General features: G+C 47.4%; 6 protein-coding genes across 6 annotated transcripts; all 6 read right to left on the minus strand.

The window, feature by feature from the left end:
* Window positions 1-4,836: 4,836 nt before the first annotated feature.
* Window positions 4,837-7,417, minus strand: BJ212DRAFT_1360999 (glycosyl transferase family 90-domain-containing protein; the record flags this gene model as incomplete). Its single annotated transcript, XM_041335897.1, has 7 exons — window positions 4,837-5,121; window positions 5,183-5,266; window positions 5,329-5,532; window positions 5,632-5,717; window positions 5,771-6,495; window positions 6,548-6,927; window positions 6,979-7,417. Coding segments are annotated over 6 exons (1,904 nt in total), but the record flags the coding sequence as incomplete, so codon positions are not given.
* Window positions 7,418-10,219: 2,802 nt separating this feature from the next.
* BJ212DRAFT_1361011 (uncharacterized protein) lies at window positions 10,220-10,852 on the minus strand (the record flags this gene model as incomplete). Its single annotated transcript, XM_041335898.1, has 4 exons — window positions 10,760-10,852; window positions 10,605-10,717; window positions 10,468-10,552; window positions 10,220-10,388 (listed from the first exon to the last, which is right to left on the minus strand). The coding sequence occupies exons 1-4, from the start codon at window positions 10,825-10,827 to the stop codon at window positions 10,220-10,222; spliced, it is 435 nt and encodes a 144-aa protein (XP_041191967.1). The 5' UTR covers window positions 10,828-10,852.
* On the minus strand, window positions 10,706-11,276 carry BJ212DRAFT_1361013 (uncharacterized protein). The gene is made up of 4 exons (XM_041335899.1): window positions 11,214-11,276; window positions 11,039-11,169; window positions 10,891-10,981; window positions 10,706-10,867 (listed from the first exon to the last, which is right to left on the minus strand). The coding sequence occupies exons 1-4, from the start codon at window positions 11,255-11,257 to the stop codon at window positions 10,831-10,833; spliced, it is 303 nt and encodes a 100-aa protein (XP_041191968.1). The 5' UTR covers window positions 11,258-11,276; the 3' UTR covers window positions 10,706-10,830.
* On the minus strand, window positions 11,040-13,871 carry BJ212DRAFT_343004 (uncharacterized protein). Its single transcript, XM_041342962.1, has 3 exons — window positions 13,510-13,871; window positions 13,069-13,459; window positions 11,040-13,014 (listed from the first exon to the last, which is right to left on the minus strand). The coding sequence occupies exons 2-3, from the start codon at window positions 13,411-13,413 to the stop codon at window positions 11,473-11,475; spliced, it is 1,887 nt and encodes a 628-aa protein (XP_041191969.1). The 5' UTR covers window positions 13,414-13,459; window positions 13,510-13,871; the 3' UTR covers window positions 11,040-11,472.
* Window positions 13,841-16,523, minus strand: BJ212DRAFT_1481843 (amino acid permease-domain-containing protein; the record flags this gene model as incomplete). The annotated part of the gene is made up of 16 exons (XM_041340319.1): window positions 13,841-14,140; window positions 14,195-14,507; window positions 14,557-14,704; window positions 14,755-14,791; window positions 14,839-14,909; window positions 14,967-15,029; window positions 15,077-15,167; window positions 15,217-15,249; window positions 15,279-15,318; window positions 15,367-15,457; window positions 15,509-15,541; window positions 15,591-15,657; window positions 15,710-15,790; window positions 15,846-15,900; window positions 15,960-16,007; window positions 16,390-16,523. 16 exons carry the CDS (start codon window positions 16,521-16,523, stop codon window positions 13,841-13,843), a joined length of 1,605 nt encoding a protein of 534 aa, XP_041191970.1.
* Window positions 16,524-17,493: 970 nt separating this feature from the next.
* On the minus strand, window positions 17,494-19,491 carry BJ212DRAFT_1512247 (uncharacterized protein; the record flags this gene model as incomplete). Its single annotated transcript, XM_041341655.1, has 7 exons — window positions 17,494-18,117; window positions 18,201-18,291; window positions 18,457-18,495; window positions 18,622-18,637; window positions 18,940-19,214; window positions 19,240-19,291; window positions 19,350-19,491. The coding sequence occupies 7 exons, from the start codon at window positions 19,489-19,491 to the stop codon at window positions 17,986-17,988; spliced, it is 747 nt and encodes a 248-aa protein (XP_041191971.1). The 3' UTR covers window positions 17,494-17,985.
* Window positions 19,492-20,047: the final 556 nt, after the last annotated feature.

The following is a 20,047-nucleotide window of genomic DNA, read 5'->3' on the forward strand; positions in this document are numbered from 1 at the left end:
GAAACCTGGTTTCATCCCTAAAACATCCAAGGTATACCCATTATCGGAAGCAGAACGTATGGTGGTCAAAGCTTTTATCGATGAAAATGTAAAGAAGGGATTTATTGCAGAGTCGAAATCGCCACAAGCAAGCGGGTTCTTCTTTGTAGGAAAGAAAAGTGGAGACCTTCGTCCTTGTCAAGATTACCAGTATATCAACGATTGGACAGTCAAGAACGCTTATCCCCTCCCGCTGCTGTTGTCATTAATTGCTCGGTTACATGGTGCCAAATATTTCACAAAGATGGACATTCGATCTGGGTACAACAACATCCGTATTCATCCTGATGATAGATGGAAGGCCGCTTTACCATGGAATATGGTCTCTTCAAGCCAAATGTCATGTTTTTCGGCCTCTGCAACTCCCCCACCACTTTCCAGGCATATATGAACTGAATGTTCCAACAAGAAATCAACAAGGGGTGGCTTGTCATATACATGGATGATATCTTAATTTTCTCAAACGACCTCACTTCCCATCATGAACAAACTCGACGCATTCTTGAAAAGATCCATCAAGAAAAACTGTTCCTAAAGCTGGAGAAATCCATGTTTGATGCACAAGAAGTGGAATATCTGGGAATGGTCATACATCCTGGTTGTGTGGCAATGGATGTTGCCAAAACAGATGGTATCCAGGATTGGCCTACTCCTACGACAGTGAAAGAAGTTCGATCATTTCTAGGGTTTTGCAACTTTTACCGGAATTTTGTCCCTCACTACTCTGACATTGCCAGGCCATTAATTGATCTGACAAAGAAGGCCACTGTATTCCAATGGTCGGACTCTTGCACTACCACTTTCACCACACTTAAAGACTGTTTCCTAAAACAACCCGTCCTTCGCAACCCAGATCCTAACCGCCAATTCGCTGTAGCAACCAATGCCTCACTAGTCACCACTGGAGCAGTCTTACTGCAAACTGATGAAAACGGGGTATATCATCCCTGCGGCTACTTGTCACAAACCTTGAACCCTGCAGAACAAAACTACCAGATTTTTGATCGTGAACTACTTGCGGTTATCCGTGCCCTAACAGAATGGTGCCATTACCTAGAAGGGAACCCCCACCCCATCATCGTTTTCACTGACCATAAAAACCTACTGTACTTCCGCACCGCTCAGAAATTAACTCGCAGGCAAGCCCGATGGCAGTTGATCCTATCCTGTTATGACATGGAACTCCACCATGTTCCCGGAACCAAACTTGTAGCCCCTGATGCACTCTCCCGACGTCCCGACCACGGGATAAATTCCACCAATGATAATGACAACATCACTCTTCTTCCCAACTCCATGTTTGTCCGCCTTCTTGATGTCGAACTCATGACCTCCCTTGCAAACCCCGACCCCGACCCCATCTTCCGTGCCACCTCTGACACTTTGGATGGTCTTTCCCTTCCCCTGATGAAATCCGCTCTTGCGGATTGGACAATCAAAGACAATGTCCTTCACTATAAGGACCACGCTTACATCCACCCTGCTGGACGACATCTTATTTTAGAACATTGCCATGATCATCCTACTGCCGGCCACCCCGGGCACTTTAAGACTGAAGAATTGGTCAAACGGGACTTCTGGTGGCCCTCTATGGGTACCTATATCCGAAAATACATCGAGGGTTGTGCCCTCTGCCAGCAGATGAAATCCGACACCCATCCTACTACCCCTCCTCTCATTCCTATCCCATCTGTCGCCACTACTCCGTTCTCCCAGATCTCGGTTGATCTCATCACTGATCTTCCTCCTTGTGCCGGCTTTGACTCTGTCATGGTTGTGGTAGACCATGGGCTTATGAAGGGGGTAATTCTTATCCCATGCACAAAAACCATCACTTCCAAAGGGGTTGCCAAGAAATTCTTCAAATATGTCTACCAATGATTCGGCCTCCACGAAAAAGTCATTTCCGATCATGGGCCACAGTTTGTATCCAAGTTCTCACAAGCTCTTGCCAAGCTCTTGAAATACAACATCGCCACATCCACCGCTTATCACCCCCAGACCAATGGCCAAACCGAACGACTTAATCAAGAACTTGAAACGTATCTCCAAATCTACTGCCGAAATCACCCTGAAGATTGGTTAGAACATCTTCCTATGGCAGAATTTGTGCACAACCACCGGAAGCATGACTCTTGCAATGCTTCTCCATTCTTCCTCATGATGGGACATGAACCACAAGCCCTTCTGCACACACTCCCTGACTCTACGGTCCCTGCAGTAGAAGACAGACTTCGCTCTCTCCAGAAATCGAGAGAGGAGGCACTCTCTTGTCATAACCTTGCTATGCAATGGATGGCAGAGCGAACTCATGGGCAGAAATATCACCCATGGAAGATAGGAGATAAGGTTTGGTTATCCGGAAAGAATCTAATCACGCAGTTACCATCATGAAAACTCGCACCTAAGCGGTACGGCCCGTTCCCGATCATCGCCGTCTTATCCCCCATCACCTTCACACTCCAACTACTGCTGCAATGGAAGGTTCACCCCACGTTCCATGCTTCTGAGTTATCATCCTATCAGGAGACAGAAATCCATGGTCCAAACTTCCATGATCCTCCCCCAGATACCATCGATAATGAAGAAGAATATGAAATTGATGCAATCTTATCGCACAAGGGCGTGGGTAAATGAAGACGCTATCTTCTCTCCTGGAAAGGTTACTCTTCCACTAGTAATGAATGGGTCCCTGAGGAAAACCTTAGCAATGCCACCGATATCCTGGTTGCCTATAAAAAGGCCCACAAGTTATAGACTCGAAATAATGTCCTCCCTCGAACAACTACGTCTCTGCATACTACACATCGAAGAACTCACTGCCACTATGAACACTGTAGCTGAAGGAAACACCCACCCATTGTCCCTTCTCGACTATCAGACTGCCACTGCCATTGACTTCACCAATAACGCATCTTCCCCACCAACTTCCGACTCTACCCTTACGCTCACTGATGATTCCACCCTCACCGACTACTTCTCTATCATTGATCAGGTTGAAACCAGCGCTCTATTTGAATCCACCATCACATCCCAACAATACACTATAGAAATAGATCGCCTTCTAGGAGAAAGAGGAGCAATATCTAGTGGGCTCATCATCAGGATTATCAGAGACGCCAGCCTTATCGAACGTACCACCAATCTTTTGGAAGATGAGCGTCATAAGACCATCTTCCGTCACCTCCATATATGTATTTGCAATACTGCAATCCGCCTACTGCCTGATGACACTTGAGAAGCTATCCAAGAAGCCATCTACATCGTCACAGAGCGTATTGCCCTCAACCCAGTCGCACGCCCCCCTTCTCCACACATCATCACTCCAGTCCCACCACTGGTCGCTGCAACAGCTACCGTTGAGCATCAGGATAATAATATCCCTCCTATTGCTGTATTGGACGTACCAACTTCTCCATCTCCTACCCCCATCGCATGTACCAAATGCAGATACCCGCTTAAACAAAGATTGTCCCGCATCGCCGCCAAATGGGCTGCATCAGCCTCCCTGCATAAACCGCTCAAACGATCAAGATCCCCCTCCCCCTCAGAACAGTCAACCTCCGTCACAGTCGTGAAAACCACAGCAGTTGATAACACCGTATGCCGCAATTGTCGTGCTGCTGGACATTGTCATAAGAACTGCCCTGCATACTATTGTCAGGTGTGCAATGAGTATGCACCTGGACATCTATCAGTCTTCTGCAAGGAGTTAAAAGGAGAAGCAGTCATTCCACTGGTTTGGACTGACCCAGGTTTCTATGAGGCTTTAGCTCATTGGGAAATCGAGCAAGATGCCATTTACCATGCCGCCAATCTAGCTGATAAGTCGCTCCCTATCACAGAAGAACAGGATGATTTACTTCATTCCAACTATGATGCAGACCCCATTTACTGGGCAAATCAGGATGACTGAAGTCAGTGACTTCGTCCCTAAACACAGGGTAATGTTACAGTAATGTCTGCCCCTATTCATTTTCTCTTTCATCTCTTGTGTATTACGTCATGACCATGCCCTATGGCGTCATCACTAGACTTATCTTTTACCACATCTGTATTACATCACAATTGCCGCGGCCATCGCTAGATGACTCACTCTTATCTCTGACTCATCACTGACGTATACATACCTGCCCTAAAGTACTTATGTCTATATAAACTTGGTCATGTACTTAGTAGATCTTTACTTTAATCTTACTAGGTTATTACCTGAACTTCCTTCGCTTAGGACCCCCAATCCTAAGTCATCTGAACATTGATATTCAAGCTAGAGACACTCTCTCTAACTTGTCTTAACGACCCTTACATTTGTAAGGTCTTGATTTGACTTCAACCGTTGCTCTTATCGAGCAGCTGTCGTCGCAACTATCCTAGTTTGTAACAGTCAAACAATGCTCTTCCTCGTCAACCCTGTCTGTATCCATTGCAACACTTGCTTTTGGAGAGAATCCCTGGTGGAGAGTATTGCGCAGGAATTATCTTTGATACAGTTTCACTTTCATCATAACACAAACCTTGGACTTTGACTAAATAACACGTCTGGCAATGAAGTGGTGTACATAGTCATGTAAGCACACTGGCTTACTAGAGTTTTCATAATCTACATAAATACTGGTCGTGATACTGAACTTTCAGTATCACTGCCTTGGCGTAACAGTTTAGGGATGACAGTCTTGACTCAGTTATAACTCGTTACCCCTATCCATGGAGGCAAACGTTAGTTCCGAGGTGATATCTGCATAGTGCTTGTTCGTTCAAAGTTAGTAACAAGGATCTCCAACTCCAGCTTAGCGCAAGACCAGAATCATCATCGTCATCAGGAAAGCATCAAACTCAACTCACAACCAACCACTTCGTTCTCGATCATCAGATATACAATTAGTACCCAATAAATGAGCTATCCCACTAAATGAGTATAAAATACGTGTACGACCAATAAACGTGCAGCCCGAGTGCTAGAGTAGAGTAAACCGGGCCCATCCGACTTGGAGCATGTGTGCGGTACGGTAAATACATACGTGACGAGGTATGAAAAACACGTGTGGTATGTGTGGGGTATAAGCGTGTCGTGGTATGTCGTGTCTTGACGCGCGCAAGGTATGTTAACCACGTCGCTTCATCTAAAAAAGGACGTGAATCTCACCTTAGGTCCAAATCCTACAACTCCAACTCGAAATTAAGCGAGTCCCGATTTTCGTCCATGACTCTGGCATATTCGAGGAATAACCTGAGGGATGGGAATAAGAACGAGTTGACATCGCGCGCCTGCTTCGCATGCCGCATACTCACCTATACAAATAAGCAACCATATCCTCCTTTCTCCAAAACTGTAAACTCCACTCCCTCGCCCTCTTCGCAATCTTCATCGCAAGGTCTTCATGGGCACCGTGCCCGCTCGGGTCTCCGCGGAAGAAGAGGAGCGCGTTGTAGAGGTCGGAGTAGTCGATTTGGATGGGGATGTAGTGGACCCAGGGAGCAAGGCGGTGGGTGAACCTTTTTTGGGTGGGGTTTGGGTTGAGTAGGGGTTAAGTTGGGCGGGTGGGTGGAAAGAAAAGAGTTAAGAACGCAGACACGATGAAAAAGGAAACGCACCACTCAGGATACACAGTAGACTTGAAAACAACCGAATTACTCGTCATGAGTCTCTTAAACCGACTCGACCAGCCGTTCCCATCCACCTGCCGATCAACGCGTTAGTAAAACCCACACGCAACTCAAGAAGCGGCCTTACATCAAGCACGTATTTATACCTCCCAGCCTCTTTAACACCCATCCTCCTTCTCCACTCCCACCTCTCCTCCACCTCCTTACACACCACCTCCTCACACTGGCCCGGTTTCCCAGCGAACGCTATATCCATTATCGCAGGGTTCACGATGGATTTTTTCAAAGTCTGTGTTTCGAACTCGTCAGGGGAATGAGGGTCAGTGAGGAGGACGTCTATAGTTTTATGATGCGAGGTGGTACGCTTCTGAGGGTGAGAATTCGAGGAAGGAGAAGGAGAAGAAACAAGATCCATCAACCGCCCCCTCTGAGCATCCTTCCAAGGCTTCTCCTTCCCATGATGAATCCCCGTATTCAGCCCCCTCCAAAGTAACCTCTCCTCCTCCTTGTCCATCCACGCTTCCTCACCACCCTCAACATCCTCCACCCAACTCAACATAATTGGCAGTCTGATATCAGCATGCAATGGACTGCTGCAATAGCTGAACTGTGGAATTAGGAAGGGATGTGCGACTGGTCCGGGTCCGTGGCTTAGGAACTCGCCGTGTTGGGTGAGGTGAGAAGGGTGTGCACAGGGGTCCATGGCGAGGAGGTGGTCGTAGATGAATGTTTTAGGTTTGACGGTGTGTGGTGGTGGAGACGGGGGTGGGTTACGTGCAACGCTATTTAGGGGGCAAGCGTGTATCCAGCCGCGGGCGAAGGGGGGTGGGTCCTGGGACTGGGGGTCGATTGCTGTTTGAAGGGGTGTTAGAAGGTAGGTGTGGATATGATAGGAGGGACGTACGTTTGCCTTTTTTCCCAGCTTCGACAACCTTTTGCCTCGTCTCATGGGTGACGAACACATTTGGGTTATCATGAGGACTAAACACAGCTCTAAAGAGCGGTAACTCGTCTTGGACGCCTTTCAACAGCTCTATCAGTTGGTTTGCGCCTACCAATAATCGCTGGCGAGCGTCTTCGTCTGCAGGCAATGACTCATTTCCGATGTGAAGAGGCCCTGAAGGTGTGGATTTAGCGAGGGTGTAACTATGTACGTGGCTTTCGTGAGCAAGCTGGATGGCTTTGAGACGTGTAGGGTCTATACCCCAGAAAGGAGCAAGATCAGTATTGATTTGGTCATATTCGTCTGGGAGCTGAACATTGTGCTTCTGGACGTAAGCCCACCTGTTGTTAAGGTGATTTAGAAGAGGAAATGAAGGGAGGAGGGGAACATACCATTTATCGAAGCCCGGTGGAGGTGCTCTTGAGTATCTGCGGTGGTACTCACGAACGGCTTCGGGTAATGTTTTGCTTGCGCGTGCGAGTTTCGCGTCCCATCCGCTTTCTGCGTGATCGATGAGATCGAGGATGGGGTGTCTACCACCTGGACTGACTTGGAGTAGACCGTCTGGACGAAAAGTGTGAGCAGGGAGTTTTGGTGGTGGTTCTGGGTATAGGTCATTAGAGTCTAGATCCCATGGACTGGATCCTTGTGTTGGTGCAGACCAGTGTACTTGATATGCTAGCTTAGGAAAGTATGCAGCTGTAGCAAGTGGACCAGTACTAATGACTGATTCATTGGGTGCAAGGGTGAATAACAGAAAAGTACAAGCAAAGATGACCAAAAAAATCAAAGCTCGCTGTGATCTGCGAGTTATTCGGAAGGGAAACATTTGAGGAGCGGGGTTGATTCGTCCATGTCTTTTATAATTAATACGAATCTCATACTCGGAACACTCGGAACCTAACCAATTGCAAATCATCAAGAAGCGTCCTGCTACATCCCCGTCAGGGTGCTTCACTGCGAAATTAAATAAATTAACTCGGTTATCGAGAGTCGAGACTTGGTTTTGTTGCTAGGAACAATCATACATCACCCACTCGGTCGGAGTGGACGTAAGCGACTACAGTGGAGAGTCCTGTGCATCGCGGCACTCAGGGATGAACACGCGCGATTATGATAGCATTTTATACAAAGAAAGTAAAGCCTCATCTCCGCCTCAGTACGTATATCGCGTGTCGTAATGGCAGGTGAGAGAAAAACAAGTCGCCACCATGTGGGCGCATCAGAGTTTGTGCCACTTATGGCTTCAAGTCATCCCCCCTAGGTGAACAGTGAGAGAAAAATGTTAGACTTGTGACCAGTCTGTCTGTCTAGAAAATGTACATCGTTGGAGGTCGTGATGTCAACAAAGGACCACAATTCTCTTCTGATCATGTGAGTATGTGGTCTTGCGTCAGCTATACAGTTCCCGGTTCATTCCGGTCGAGCGGATGTTTAAATTCTTTCAACACTCAACATACCCCCACTCCGAACGCCCTCCATGATGCAATGTTTGGAAGTGCACAACTACTAACTCATCGCTATGACTGTATCTCGCAGCCAAACAGACGAATGTTTTGCCTGTGGATACAGTTATCGCTATGATCAGACTGGTACTCCAACTGAATCCGAGTCATTCACACAGTTTACACGACACACGCACCAAGCCGCATCCCTACTACCCCCACAACCACATTTCTTTTGATAATGATAATGTTATGAGCCATTTAAGCTTGACCGGTTCCCTACATATGGGTCAAGAATCGATTGGTCAAGATCGGACTGAATCAGACTCGAGATTTCAGGTATCAATACCCAACTGGAAGGTACATGTAAGGGGTGCAACTCCTCTGATAACGGACAACGAATTCCTTCTACCGTGAGCACTGAGCCGCTCTCATTGCACTGTCCCCGTCATCGCCTGGGTATCAAATTTCCCGACTTGTCAATGTGAAGGCCTGAGCCTGAAGCATTGACTGAAACTCTAATCTAATCTTGTGCTCGACGGTAGATACCTCAACCTGATCTTTGCAAACTACCCATGGTGGGTATATAACATTTCCTGGGCGACTTGCTCAAGATTTCGGTGATGTCAGATGGGTGGATGGTGCGCGATGGTTATGTTAAATCAGATAACATCAGATTAACAGTAACTTAAACCAGACATTATATACACGGGGAGTTCAACCGAGTTCAATGCATACAAACAAGAATAAAAGATACGCTCGTCCGTGATTCGCCAGCTTGGGAGACTAATAATAACGAGGCAAAGGCCGTCCCAGCGTGTTGGCCAGGATATCAAATCCGACCTAGATACCCAGCTGGTCATTCGAAATGAAATGACCACCACCAGCACATTGATATCCTTGTGACCGCTTGATCCAGAGATAGCCTGCAGAACAAACACCCATTTGCTACAGCTTCTGCTGTACTTGCGCCTCCTCGCGTATACTCTTTTCCTCTTCCCGCTTCTTCAACGCGGCCGAGGCTTTCTCTCGAGCTCTCATGCGCGAGTGGCCTCTTGCTGGCGCATGATCTGATCATTCGAAATGAAATGGCTTCCACCAGCACATCGATAACCTTGTGATTGCTTGATCCAGCGATAGCCTGCAGAACACACCCATTTACCGCAACATCAGCTGTACCTCAGCCTCCTCACGCTTCCTCTCTTCCTCTTCCTACTTCTTCTTCAGCGTGGCCTCTTGCTGGTGCATGAGCTGGTCATTTGAAATGAAATGGGTACCACCAGCACATCGATAACCCTGCAGCTGCTTGATCCAGCGACGGCCTACAGAACACACGCCCATTTCCTGCAAATTCTGCTCTACTTGAGCGTCCTCACGCTTCTTCTCTTCCTCTTCCTGCTACTTATTCAGCGCGGCCAAGGCTTTTTCTCGAGTGGCTTTAGCCTCTAGCTGTCAGATGCGAGCAGCCTCTCGCTGACGCACGAGCTGCTCACTGGCGGTGTTTACATTCTCAAGCCCTGTCAACCCCATGATGGCGCTGTTCTTTTCACCACTAACTTGCTTGTGATGCAACCAATCCCGGTATGCAGCCGACGTAGGTGCTGTATTCATCAGCGACATCGAGGAAGGTCTAGGCTGTTGAAACTTCAATTGCTTAGAATTCGAAGGAGTCTGGGTAATCAAAGGTTTCATTTTTGGCTGCAATTTCGTCGGTGGCGATGACGGAGTAGGCTTTGGCGGAGGTACGTTTGATCGCGGATTGGATGGGGGTGTTGGAGGTACAGGGTTTATCATCCTGTATGGCGAAGAAAAATGGGCGGCCGCTTTCTGTGCATTAGCTCTGGCTGGATCGATATCCTTGACTTTCTGTTTCAAGACAATCGCTTGCTCCTGGGCGTCAGCTATCGCGTCCAATTGTTTCTGTTTCTCTTCGAGTTCGCGTTTTCGCTTCTCCTCTGCACGCTCGGTTTCCTTGACACAGACCAGACAAGGGTCTGGCTTTGACTGATGGCATTTCCACTTCAGCTCGTGATTGACAGGACACGTGCCCGAGTACGGATGTTGACACGGCATTTGTGAATGGTCCGAGATCTGATGACATTTTAGTGGGCAAGGACGAACGTCGCAGTTCAACATGCCGTCACTAGAGATAATGTGAGTAACAATAACGTTACCAATTCCCAAATTCTTACCATATCTCTGTGCATCCACCGTTCGGACAAAGAGTATCAAATTCCGACGCAGATGTGATGAGGACTGTTCGATCTGAGTGACGTTGACACCTGATCGGGAAACCTTCGTACATGCAATCGCCTTGTTTGACGAGCTCGAAGAATTTCCCCCATAGCTCCTTACCCCTCCGAGCATTTATGAATGTCTGCGAGTTCCCGATCAGGATGAGTCCATCTCGAGCTCGGGAGATAAGCACGTTCAGACGTTCGGGAATATCCGATGTCGTTGGATTCATTGGACCTTGTCAGACTGGCGATGACAATATCATTCTCTTCGTCCTGATGATTATCTATTCAAACAGAAGTTAGATGTATGCCATAAGTCGATTAGCGGATACATGCCTATCGTGGCAAACCTGATGCGCTTCTTGGATGTTATTTCAGCTGAGGGCACTAAGTCTGGCATGGATGAGATCATGCGAATCAAGGTCATTGAGCACGGGGTCATTATCCCTCTTCAGGGCATCTTGAAGCTTGAGAGCTGTCCAAGGTATGACATGAGAACGACTAGCTTCTCCGTCCCATAGCCTTGCTGGGCGAGGTAGCGTATGATCTTCCAAACCATTTCCTACTTCATAGGTATTCTGTTCTGACCCAGACGAAGCCTCATTGCCTTTGTCTGAAATACGAGAGTGTTATCTCAGGATGAGTGTGGTCAATGAAGATAATGTTATTCTGAATACTGTGAATGTCGTCACGGCCCTGGGTCTTGGGAGCATCTGTGAGGTTGGGGTACGTAAGCTTCCTGATAAACACTGAAATTTCTGGACGCATACAATGTTGGACTGTCAGAGTTTCATGAGGAAAGCCCTTGAGAACCAGGCGCTCGAATAGTGATCTGTTGAGTTCAAACCCATCACCCTTTTCAACAGTCAGCTTGTAGTTGTTGACTTTGGGACGCAGTTGTCTGTGAGGAGTCAACTTCAGCAAGATGTACTGAATATTGCGTGCTTGTGGTCACCAATAAGAATCATCTGGCTTGTGTTATGACCCATCGCGGCGAGGATGTGGCTTTCTAGGATTTCACCAGCCTCCTCGACGAGAAGGACATCAGGATTCGCTACATGAATGTCCTGTGCAAACATAGCTGCTGCAGTTGTCATACATCCAATGATTCTCTTTCCCATGATTGGATAAATTGGCGAAGTTGTGGAGCACGAAAAGCTACAAGAGGATGCAAACCAATGTCGTTATCGCCGTCCTCTGTACTCTAAAGTCCATTTCGACGGTTGACGAAGGGTCCAGAGAATTGGTCCGCATGATGATTAAAATTCCTCATCCCAGTTTTCATCACTAGACACATACTCTGAATCGCTCTCATTCCCACTATCCTCATAAACTCTACATCTCCACCGATGTCTGCATCTCCATTTTCGCTTTCCTGTACCGGATGCGCAATTCCAACGTGGTTGTGTGGACCTTCAATCCCACGGTCATTAACTCCTTCGCCTGCAACCAGCGTCAATCTCCTCCCCTGCTCGCGGACCATGGAGAAGGACTTGACCAAATCCTGGACGACTTTCCACCTGATGCAGTATTTTCCAAAATTTGAGTGATCCCTAGACCCCCCAACCCACGAAACAATTAATCCCAGTCCGGGCGCGATGGCTGAGATAAAAGCGGCAATCCTTGCTGGATGGCGAATTCTTGGACTGCCAAAGAATGCTTGAGACAGCGCCTTGTGGGCAAATCCTTGGTACGGAACATCAGGGGATATCTCATGTCCGTCTATAGTGGACCAATTCATGATAATGGCAACCGAGACTAAACGAGGACAATGTTGCAACAATGAAATGAAGGCATTTGGAGCGACTCCGTGACTCGAATGGCCGTATTTATTGAGGTGTAGCTCTTCCAGGAGTGGCCAGGCCCTAGCCATCTGCAAAAGGACAGAATCGTCCCATCGCACAACATAGTGCTGGTAAGCTTCGAAGTTCAGCTTGCGAAGATGATGAAATGCAAAGAGCGGTTTAAACACTGCGATTCTGATTGAAGTCTTGTGATCAGCAGACCGATCGGCGATGAAGAGTCGTATCTGTTCCAGTGAGTTGTGCGCGCAAGCATCAGGTACGCAGGAAATCAAAGCCGGCAGGACCTGGGCGGATTCCACTCCCCCAGAGATATTAAAACATATTAATTTTGGAGCGATGAAGAGGCCCTCGAAAAAAGCATCTATGGGCACCAGGCTGCTGCATCCTATAGTCAGTTCTTCCAATGCGCAGAGCACAGAATCCCGCAGGAGCTTTGTGGTATCCACAGACATAGGAGTTGGTGGTAGATGAAACTTCAGAACTCGGAGTGAAGGCAACTTGAACAAGTGGAGTATGGCCGCCTCCGAAACTCTGTTAGTAGTCACCGATGTTAGGTGAGACCAACATTGCAATGCAGTTGACGTGTCTTCTGAATCTGCGAATGAAGAAAAGCTGAAATGCGAGACAGAGGGGCACAGCATCGAGATAAATGACAAGACGGAATGTTCGGATGGACCAAAGGTGTGGGTGGCGATATTGAGCCTCGTCAATTTCGGGGTGACAAATAACCAGATATATAGGAATATATCAGTGGCAACCGGGTCCCACGTAAGAGACATCAAGTTGGGGAGCAAGGGAAGGGGGAAGGGAGGACAGCTGAAGGCACGCCAAATTTCAGTACCGGCGACCATTAGAATCCGATTTGTTCTGAGTGAATGGACACGGTAGTTGTATTTACAAAAGATAGACCAGTCGTCGAAGGTCATGACTCTTCGAAGTACCTGGCAAATGAAGTGAACTGGCATACTCTCATTGTGAACAAAAGCTTGACCTACCAATTTTTGTCCCTCCCATTCCCATAGGCTTCGCGGGAGACATCTGATAAGTGGTTCAAAGCTATCCATGTTTTGCCACAAAAGGTCTAGTGCAAGCCCACTGAATGACTTGCATGTCAAGGCAAGTGCCAGGAGTGTCTTATTTCCCATGGAGTCCGTAGGAGTGTCTTGGACCAGCTGAAAAATCTTCCACCGGAGTTCAGGTATAATGATCATACAGCGAGTAGACGCCGGCAACTCAAGCGTTGAGGTAGGAGCGTTACATCTCTGTCCGCTGTGGGCCTTTTGAGGCGAGTTGGCTTCGTGTTGATTCTCAACGCTTTCGATGGAGAACTCGGCCTCCATGAGTACTTCAATTTGTGTAGCAGCACAAAAGCCGAAGAAAACTTAACTGGGGCCCGAGAATCAGCCGCACAGCCACATTTACAGTTGGCTACATACCCAACGTCATCCAGGGCATCATGCATCATGTCTCCGACGGATCCTCGTTGGTTTTCATGCGATAGTAACAACTGGTGGCGCTGAATGGCAGACCAACAATACGTATGTACATATAGACCAGGCTCTCGTCCTTTGCCTACCCCCCTCTGCAACGTTCAGTCTGTTCCTTTACAACGCTGCTAGAAACAGGAACACCAATTATACAAGTGCGGAGAGAATAGAAACGAAGATGATTACACGAAGCTCTGATGCACAAGAGGCTCGAGATTATTGCATCGAAATCCATTGATCTTTGAATGTCAACGACTTCATGACAGCGCGCCAACACTACTCATACGTCTACCACTGAAACAGAGAGTTCTGCATCACGTTGTTCCTTCTCCGACACGGAGTTCCCGTCTCTGAGTCCACCTTCCATAGACGGTGTGAGGTTGGCTATGGGTCCATTGAACCAATGGACGCCTCCATACACCGGACAATAATACCAGAAAATCGCAAGGGTCATGTACCCTCCAAGGACCACAACTGTATAGTTCATCTCTTGTGCAGTCGTCTGCGGGGTCGAAGGAAAGAAGAAAACGATGATCATGAAGACCATCGACGATACAGCTATCGCAGCGACCGGAAAGCTCTGCAGGGTATATTAACTCAGGAATGGTGAATACATCCCGATAGATCAACTCACCAGTTTCCCAAGATGAAATGGGCCCGGTTTAAAATCGTTCTTGAACGCAAAGCGAGTTGTGATCGGCGTTATGTAAGAGACATACGACGCAGTGAGACCAATAGTGAACACCGCATTGATAGCCTCGGTGCTCACGAACGCAAGAAGTCCAACCACCAGAACAAAGACGGTATCGAACCAAACCGTATTGACAGGTGTTTTCGTGTAGCCATTGATTCGGTACAAATATCGTGAGAATGGGAGGGCTCCATCACGAGCAAATGCAAATGTCTGGCGAGAGCCGACTAGGAGGGAGTTCGATGTCACTATATACCTGCTCTGTGATTAGGCTATGAGTGTACCACTGTGCCGCTAAAACGTACAGCGTTGAGATAATGAGACACCACAGAGCCAAGGCCCCCCTCTGCCCAAGTGAAGTGTACAAGATTTGCGCCATAGGCTGGCCGATAGGGCTATTTAGGACGCTTTCGAGGTCAGTACCCATGCAAAAGGCAAGGGAGACATTGATTCCTGGAGAGTAAAGTGTCAATAAGTTCAGAGTGACACGTCGTTCCACATACCCCAACCAAGGACGACCGACATAGCGATAGAACTAGTCTACCTGAGGTAAACACAAAAATTGGACATCTTCTAGTGTTACTTACGATTGCCAATGGTATCGCAGTAGCAGCATTTGAAGCCTCCTCACTCATATGGACGCTGGCATCATAACCCCCTGATGTGTTAAAGGTGGTCATGAACTGACAATTCAGGAAAAGAAAGAGGCTCTAACCTATCGAATAGAGAGGAGCCATGAAGCTCAAGATAAATGCAAATCCAGATGGCCAGCCGGCCACTATAACTGACAGTGAGCTGCGATGGTAATTAAAGGAGGATACCTACAGTTTATGAAGCTCCTAGCGCAAAACTTGCACTGTTTCGGTATTCGGGTGGGGTTGCGATCGGAAGTGCAATAATGACTATGAAGCAGAGGCTGTCGGAGAACTTCAAACAATGATCATGGACGAGTATACAACACCTACCACAAATTCACAAACGTGTATAGTCTCTGTAGTCTTGCTAAGACTTTAGTACCGAGACTCACGAGGAAGGCATGTGACAAGGCCAAAGCTGCGTATATACCGCTGTGGCATCTGTTAGGAGACATCATGCATAGAAGAGGGTGGGCTGACTAAAGCTGCTCGTTGGTAGTCACATATGCCTGGTCTGAGGCAATACTGATCGCTGCTGCGATTTGAATTGCGCAAGCCCAGTTTACAGAAGCTGGCCCCATGCGATTAGTGGCAGACTGTTGAAAAATGAGAATTGTCTTACCGACTCCTGTGATAGTCTGTATGGTATTCGAATCTGCAGATATCAGGACGGAATACACATCATATCGAGATGCAAGACGTACAACCAACTATCCACGACAGAAAATTCCGGCACCGTGGAGAGGCAAGTGAATAAGTCCAATAATATAGCTAGACACTCATAATGAGCAAGTGTGAAACAGTGACGGCACAAAGTACATACACCTCCAGAAGTAGGTGCAGCTGACGCGAGTTCCGCCATTGCCAGCCCGATGCACATGATAAAAGGGCCAGCAACTGCCCACTACACACATAAAAGCTTTACAAAGCAGTTATCCCCACATATGATGAAAGCTTACCCCCCAAACCATAGCGACAGGCCCACCATTTGGTATGGCATAAAAGAGCACGGAGCTGAATAGATTTTCATCAGTGGAGTGGTGTCATCAGCTCGAGCCTCAGTAGCGACTTACGCTATACCAGGGAGCACTCCTGTATAGCTGAACTGCAAGTCCAGACACCTGTACAACTGTTAGATTGGGTCGTGTCGTATACACGAAAGAGTCTGATATCAAGCCCACCTCTAGTGGGGTAAATTCCCTGCGAAGCTCCTGCTTGTATCCCAGCTTTGGCTAGAACAGCCTCATCCGCGTCCGATTGCAGGTGCCGCTTCGAAGTCGCAGGAGCTCTGGCGACCATATCGTATCACTACAAGTCTCTGCAAGTGGGCGATTCCGAATGAGTCATGCAACATGATGCGTACTAAAAGAGAATTAGCCTCAGTAAGATCCACCTTATGACCCAGAAGCCCTATAGGGCTTAGTGAGAATACCCATATGATATAATCTAGTCTGCGATCCAAATGGAAATTGACCGAAGTGATGCCTGTCTATCCCAACTTACGGACGCTCAGTGTCCGTTTTAGGTCTACTGGGTGGAGCATCCGGACTCAGTTCGGCGAGGAAGCTGGCATGTCCATCCGGACATATGTGGGCAAGTTGGACAGGTTTGGTATACAACTCGGAGTAATTCGACATCCATGGCCATGTACCAAAAATTCAAATGTCTCGCAGTATGATTCCGACTATAGTTCCCACGGTTACCTTCTCTTTGAACCTTCCGACCCTGGAGCTCTTCCACGATCATATGCATGCAACTTCTCGGAGTGCTTGGCAGTGGCGTCCGTTTTTTCAGCAGTGTCCCAACAACAACGTGGATTAGACATGCCATCGTCTGCCGAGTTACATGTTTCCCGAGTCTTTCTTATTGTTGGGGTTATTGAATCTTCAGTCACGAAAAACTGTAAGATTCTGAAATCAATGCTTGTCAGTCAGTGCACGCTACGTCGGCAACAGCCGACCCCACCAGCTCGAGGTTGGGTCGAGGGATACTGATTTGGCACCGTTAGCTACTAGCCGAGTCGACAACATACTTGCCAGTTGCGATATGAGCTCTACCCTTGTCAGATCGGAATCGCGTAGAGCGATTTTTATTCAGAGACTTCGAATTCTGCGAACAGCAGGTTTGTTCAACACGAGACCGCATCTTCAGATTCTCCACTTACATTTTGCATTCCAGACAAGCTCAATCGACACCTCCTAGATTTGGTGCATCCGGTAGCTGTGCCATATCGAAGAATAGCTTGAATCAAAAGGCTACTGTCCATGATGCTATCAATGACGAGTGTAGCTCCGAAGGGATCGTCAAAGGTCCTAGCCCTTAAGATTGCCGTGAGCGCGTACGCTTCCAGGATATTTTATCCAAGGTAATGAAGAATCAGATCGTGGCGAGCATCTCGAATCGCCGTCAAAGAGAGTGAAGATATTGGCCACAATAGTACGTTCACAACATCGTTTGAACATTGACTCGAAGACCGATCATATATTTTCAAAGTGGACATACACCTCTCCTGGTAAATAAGCGCATGCTCAAACTTTCACGTATCACTCGCTGGGTCTTTACTGCGATGATCTGATCCCAACGCCTTCGTAGCCAGGAACTTGAACTGATGAGGTACATTGTCGACGATGAAATCGAGCAGATCCAAACACAGATGAATGCAACTGAACTGCAGATTGGCTCCATCGAAGGCATGCTTCGTGATGAAGAAGTGGACGTAGAGAGCGAAGAGTGTGGTTTACAATATCAGGATGTTCTCTGGCGATGACCATGGCTCTGAGGCAAGTTGGCAAGAAAATGACCCTTGCGACGCTACAATTTCATTTGCTTCTAGAACTGGCCCATACTACGTGTCAGATGAATCACATTTCGATTGACTTTACTATCGATCTCTATCCGCTGTCCATGTCTGCGTCGATCAAAAAATATTGTGCCAAATTTCATCATCCTTATAAAATACATCTGCGATATTCCTTGTCAGTCGCCAAAGATCATCCCGAGAAATAACTGCATAACAGTGGTCACTACTCTTCACAGACTAGTCCGTCACAATCTCTTGTAGGTATCCTAGTTGATCACTGATGAACAGCTGACACGGTATCAACGCATCGCAGCAACGTAGGTTATATAATGCACCGTCGTACAACGTGTCCAGGTATCATGATAGCCAACCACGAGTGCGATGATGCGATCCCGTTGGTTTAACTCGGGGCAAGTTCCGCATTGCACATCCTAAAGGGCAAAGTTTTTGTACAGCTGCTCCATGAGGAATAGCGCGGTAATGCTTCTGGCACCCTTACCTATTGAGAACTCACAAGCTTGGTTCGTCCATGTCCACTCAAGTTGTTGAATGACTGAATTATGTAGCTGCCTTTATAGTAAGGGACGCGCATCTGATCCAAAGTACTGCGGTTTGAATGTATGAGGGAGCGGCGGGTGACAGAGAAGAAACATGTGCGAGCGAGCAGGATGTGATGAAAGTGAAAGAAAAGTCAGCGAAATAGATAATTACTCCTTGCTCGGTGTTTGCAGTAAAGCGAATTCCGAACAGCTAGAATTTCTCTTCTTCACCTCAGGGTAGTAGCTGGAAGGTCACCCAACGGGGACGAACTGCAAGTTTAAATCACGTCGTGATTGTCTACCATAAAAGAGTGGTGGGCAAGAGAAAAGATTTCCAAGAGAGCGCATTGCAGGTGGTGGTGTCGACGAGGAAGAGAAATGATTTATCAGACTTACTTTTCATCGGAGAAAACTATATACTATACCACTACAAACAAAAGAAACAGTTAAAGCGCAGTGCCCAATAAGCTATGTTAGGGGATATAGTAACAAATATAAGGTGTAGGTATAACGCGGATCGCCGAGGGGTCCGTGTTTGAGATGATACGTCGGTGCGCGAGTTAGTTTGTTCGGCGTTCGAGTTGGGTACAACTTTATGATACACTTCCTCCTTATCCTCCACTCTCCACTCTCCACCTATCATCATCTCCCCTTCCTTCCTCCATCTCCCACTCCTGCACCCACTCTCTTTTCCTCCTCCCCTCTATCTCTCACAATCCCTCGCTTGTCCTAGTAAGGCGACCTTCTTGAAAGCGTCAGACTCTTGAATGACTTTCGTTAGTGCCTCTATCCCCTTCTCCGTACCCAGATCTCGTTGAGTATGATATCGTGGGATACTTCGTGCAAGTAGATGTGTGGATGATCGCGCAAGATGTGCTCTCGCGTTTGACGTGGCGGCTCTCTGCATGAGCAGCCAGCTCAAACCATTCGAGCAATGGAGAGATGACTCCGCGATGTTTGGCACTGGTGCTTTGGTACCGAGTCGACGGCTTTCAGTAGACAGTAGTTCCACACCAAATTGCTATTAGACCTTGGCTGGCAATCCGCTGGCATTGCAGACATGCATCTGTTTGAAGGCACAACTACGCAAAGATCAATGTCAAATAACAATATCCAGCACATACTAAAAGCCAGCCGTCTTCCTGACCTACTGTCTTCTTCAGAATTATCTGATCCCATAGCACACGAGTCGCAAATAATGCGTTTCTCCTCTGCAATTGTCCTCGTCGCAATTGCTGCTTTAGCCTCGTCACCAATCTCTGCCATGCCTGCTGACGCGGCTACCAGTGGCACTGATATATGTCCCAACTTTTGCAAAACAGACGAAGTGTGCAAAGGCTGTTGGGTTGGGATTTGCGCGAGTTTCAGTAATTTTCCTTGATTTGATCACATAACTAACCGGCATGGCAGTACCTAAGTACTTTTTGTGTGGTGAGTTGTGTTTCTGCTTTCATATCAGTGCAGTATGGCCGTTGGCATTGATGCGAGAGTTATTAGTGATTTGTAGGGTTCATCAACGCGCCATCAGGAAAACATCGGTGGAGTTGGTGTAATTTTCGTTTGATTGAGAAGTGTTAGATAAGATGCATCAGTCAACCACAAATTTCTCCCAAGATGTGATATGTCCCTGATCATGAACCTCCGAGTCCTTGAAGCCAAAAATATATTATTGTTACGGTGAACTAGGATGGGCGTGGCAATGGCATGGATACTCGGTAGGAGTAGCATCTAAAGCCGGATCAAGACCTCACAAATGTAAGGCTTCTTAAGACAAGTTAGAGAGAGTGTCTCCGACTTGAATATCGATATCTGACACTTAGGA

Source organism: Suillus subaureus, assembly GCF_016647635.1.
Source record: "Suillus subaureus strain MN1 chromosome Unknown BJ212scaffold_20, whole genome shotgun sequence".
NCBI lineage: Eukaryota > Fungi > Basidiomycota > Agaricomycetes > Boletales > Suillaceae > Suillus > Suillus subaureus.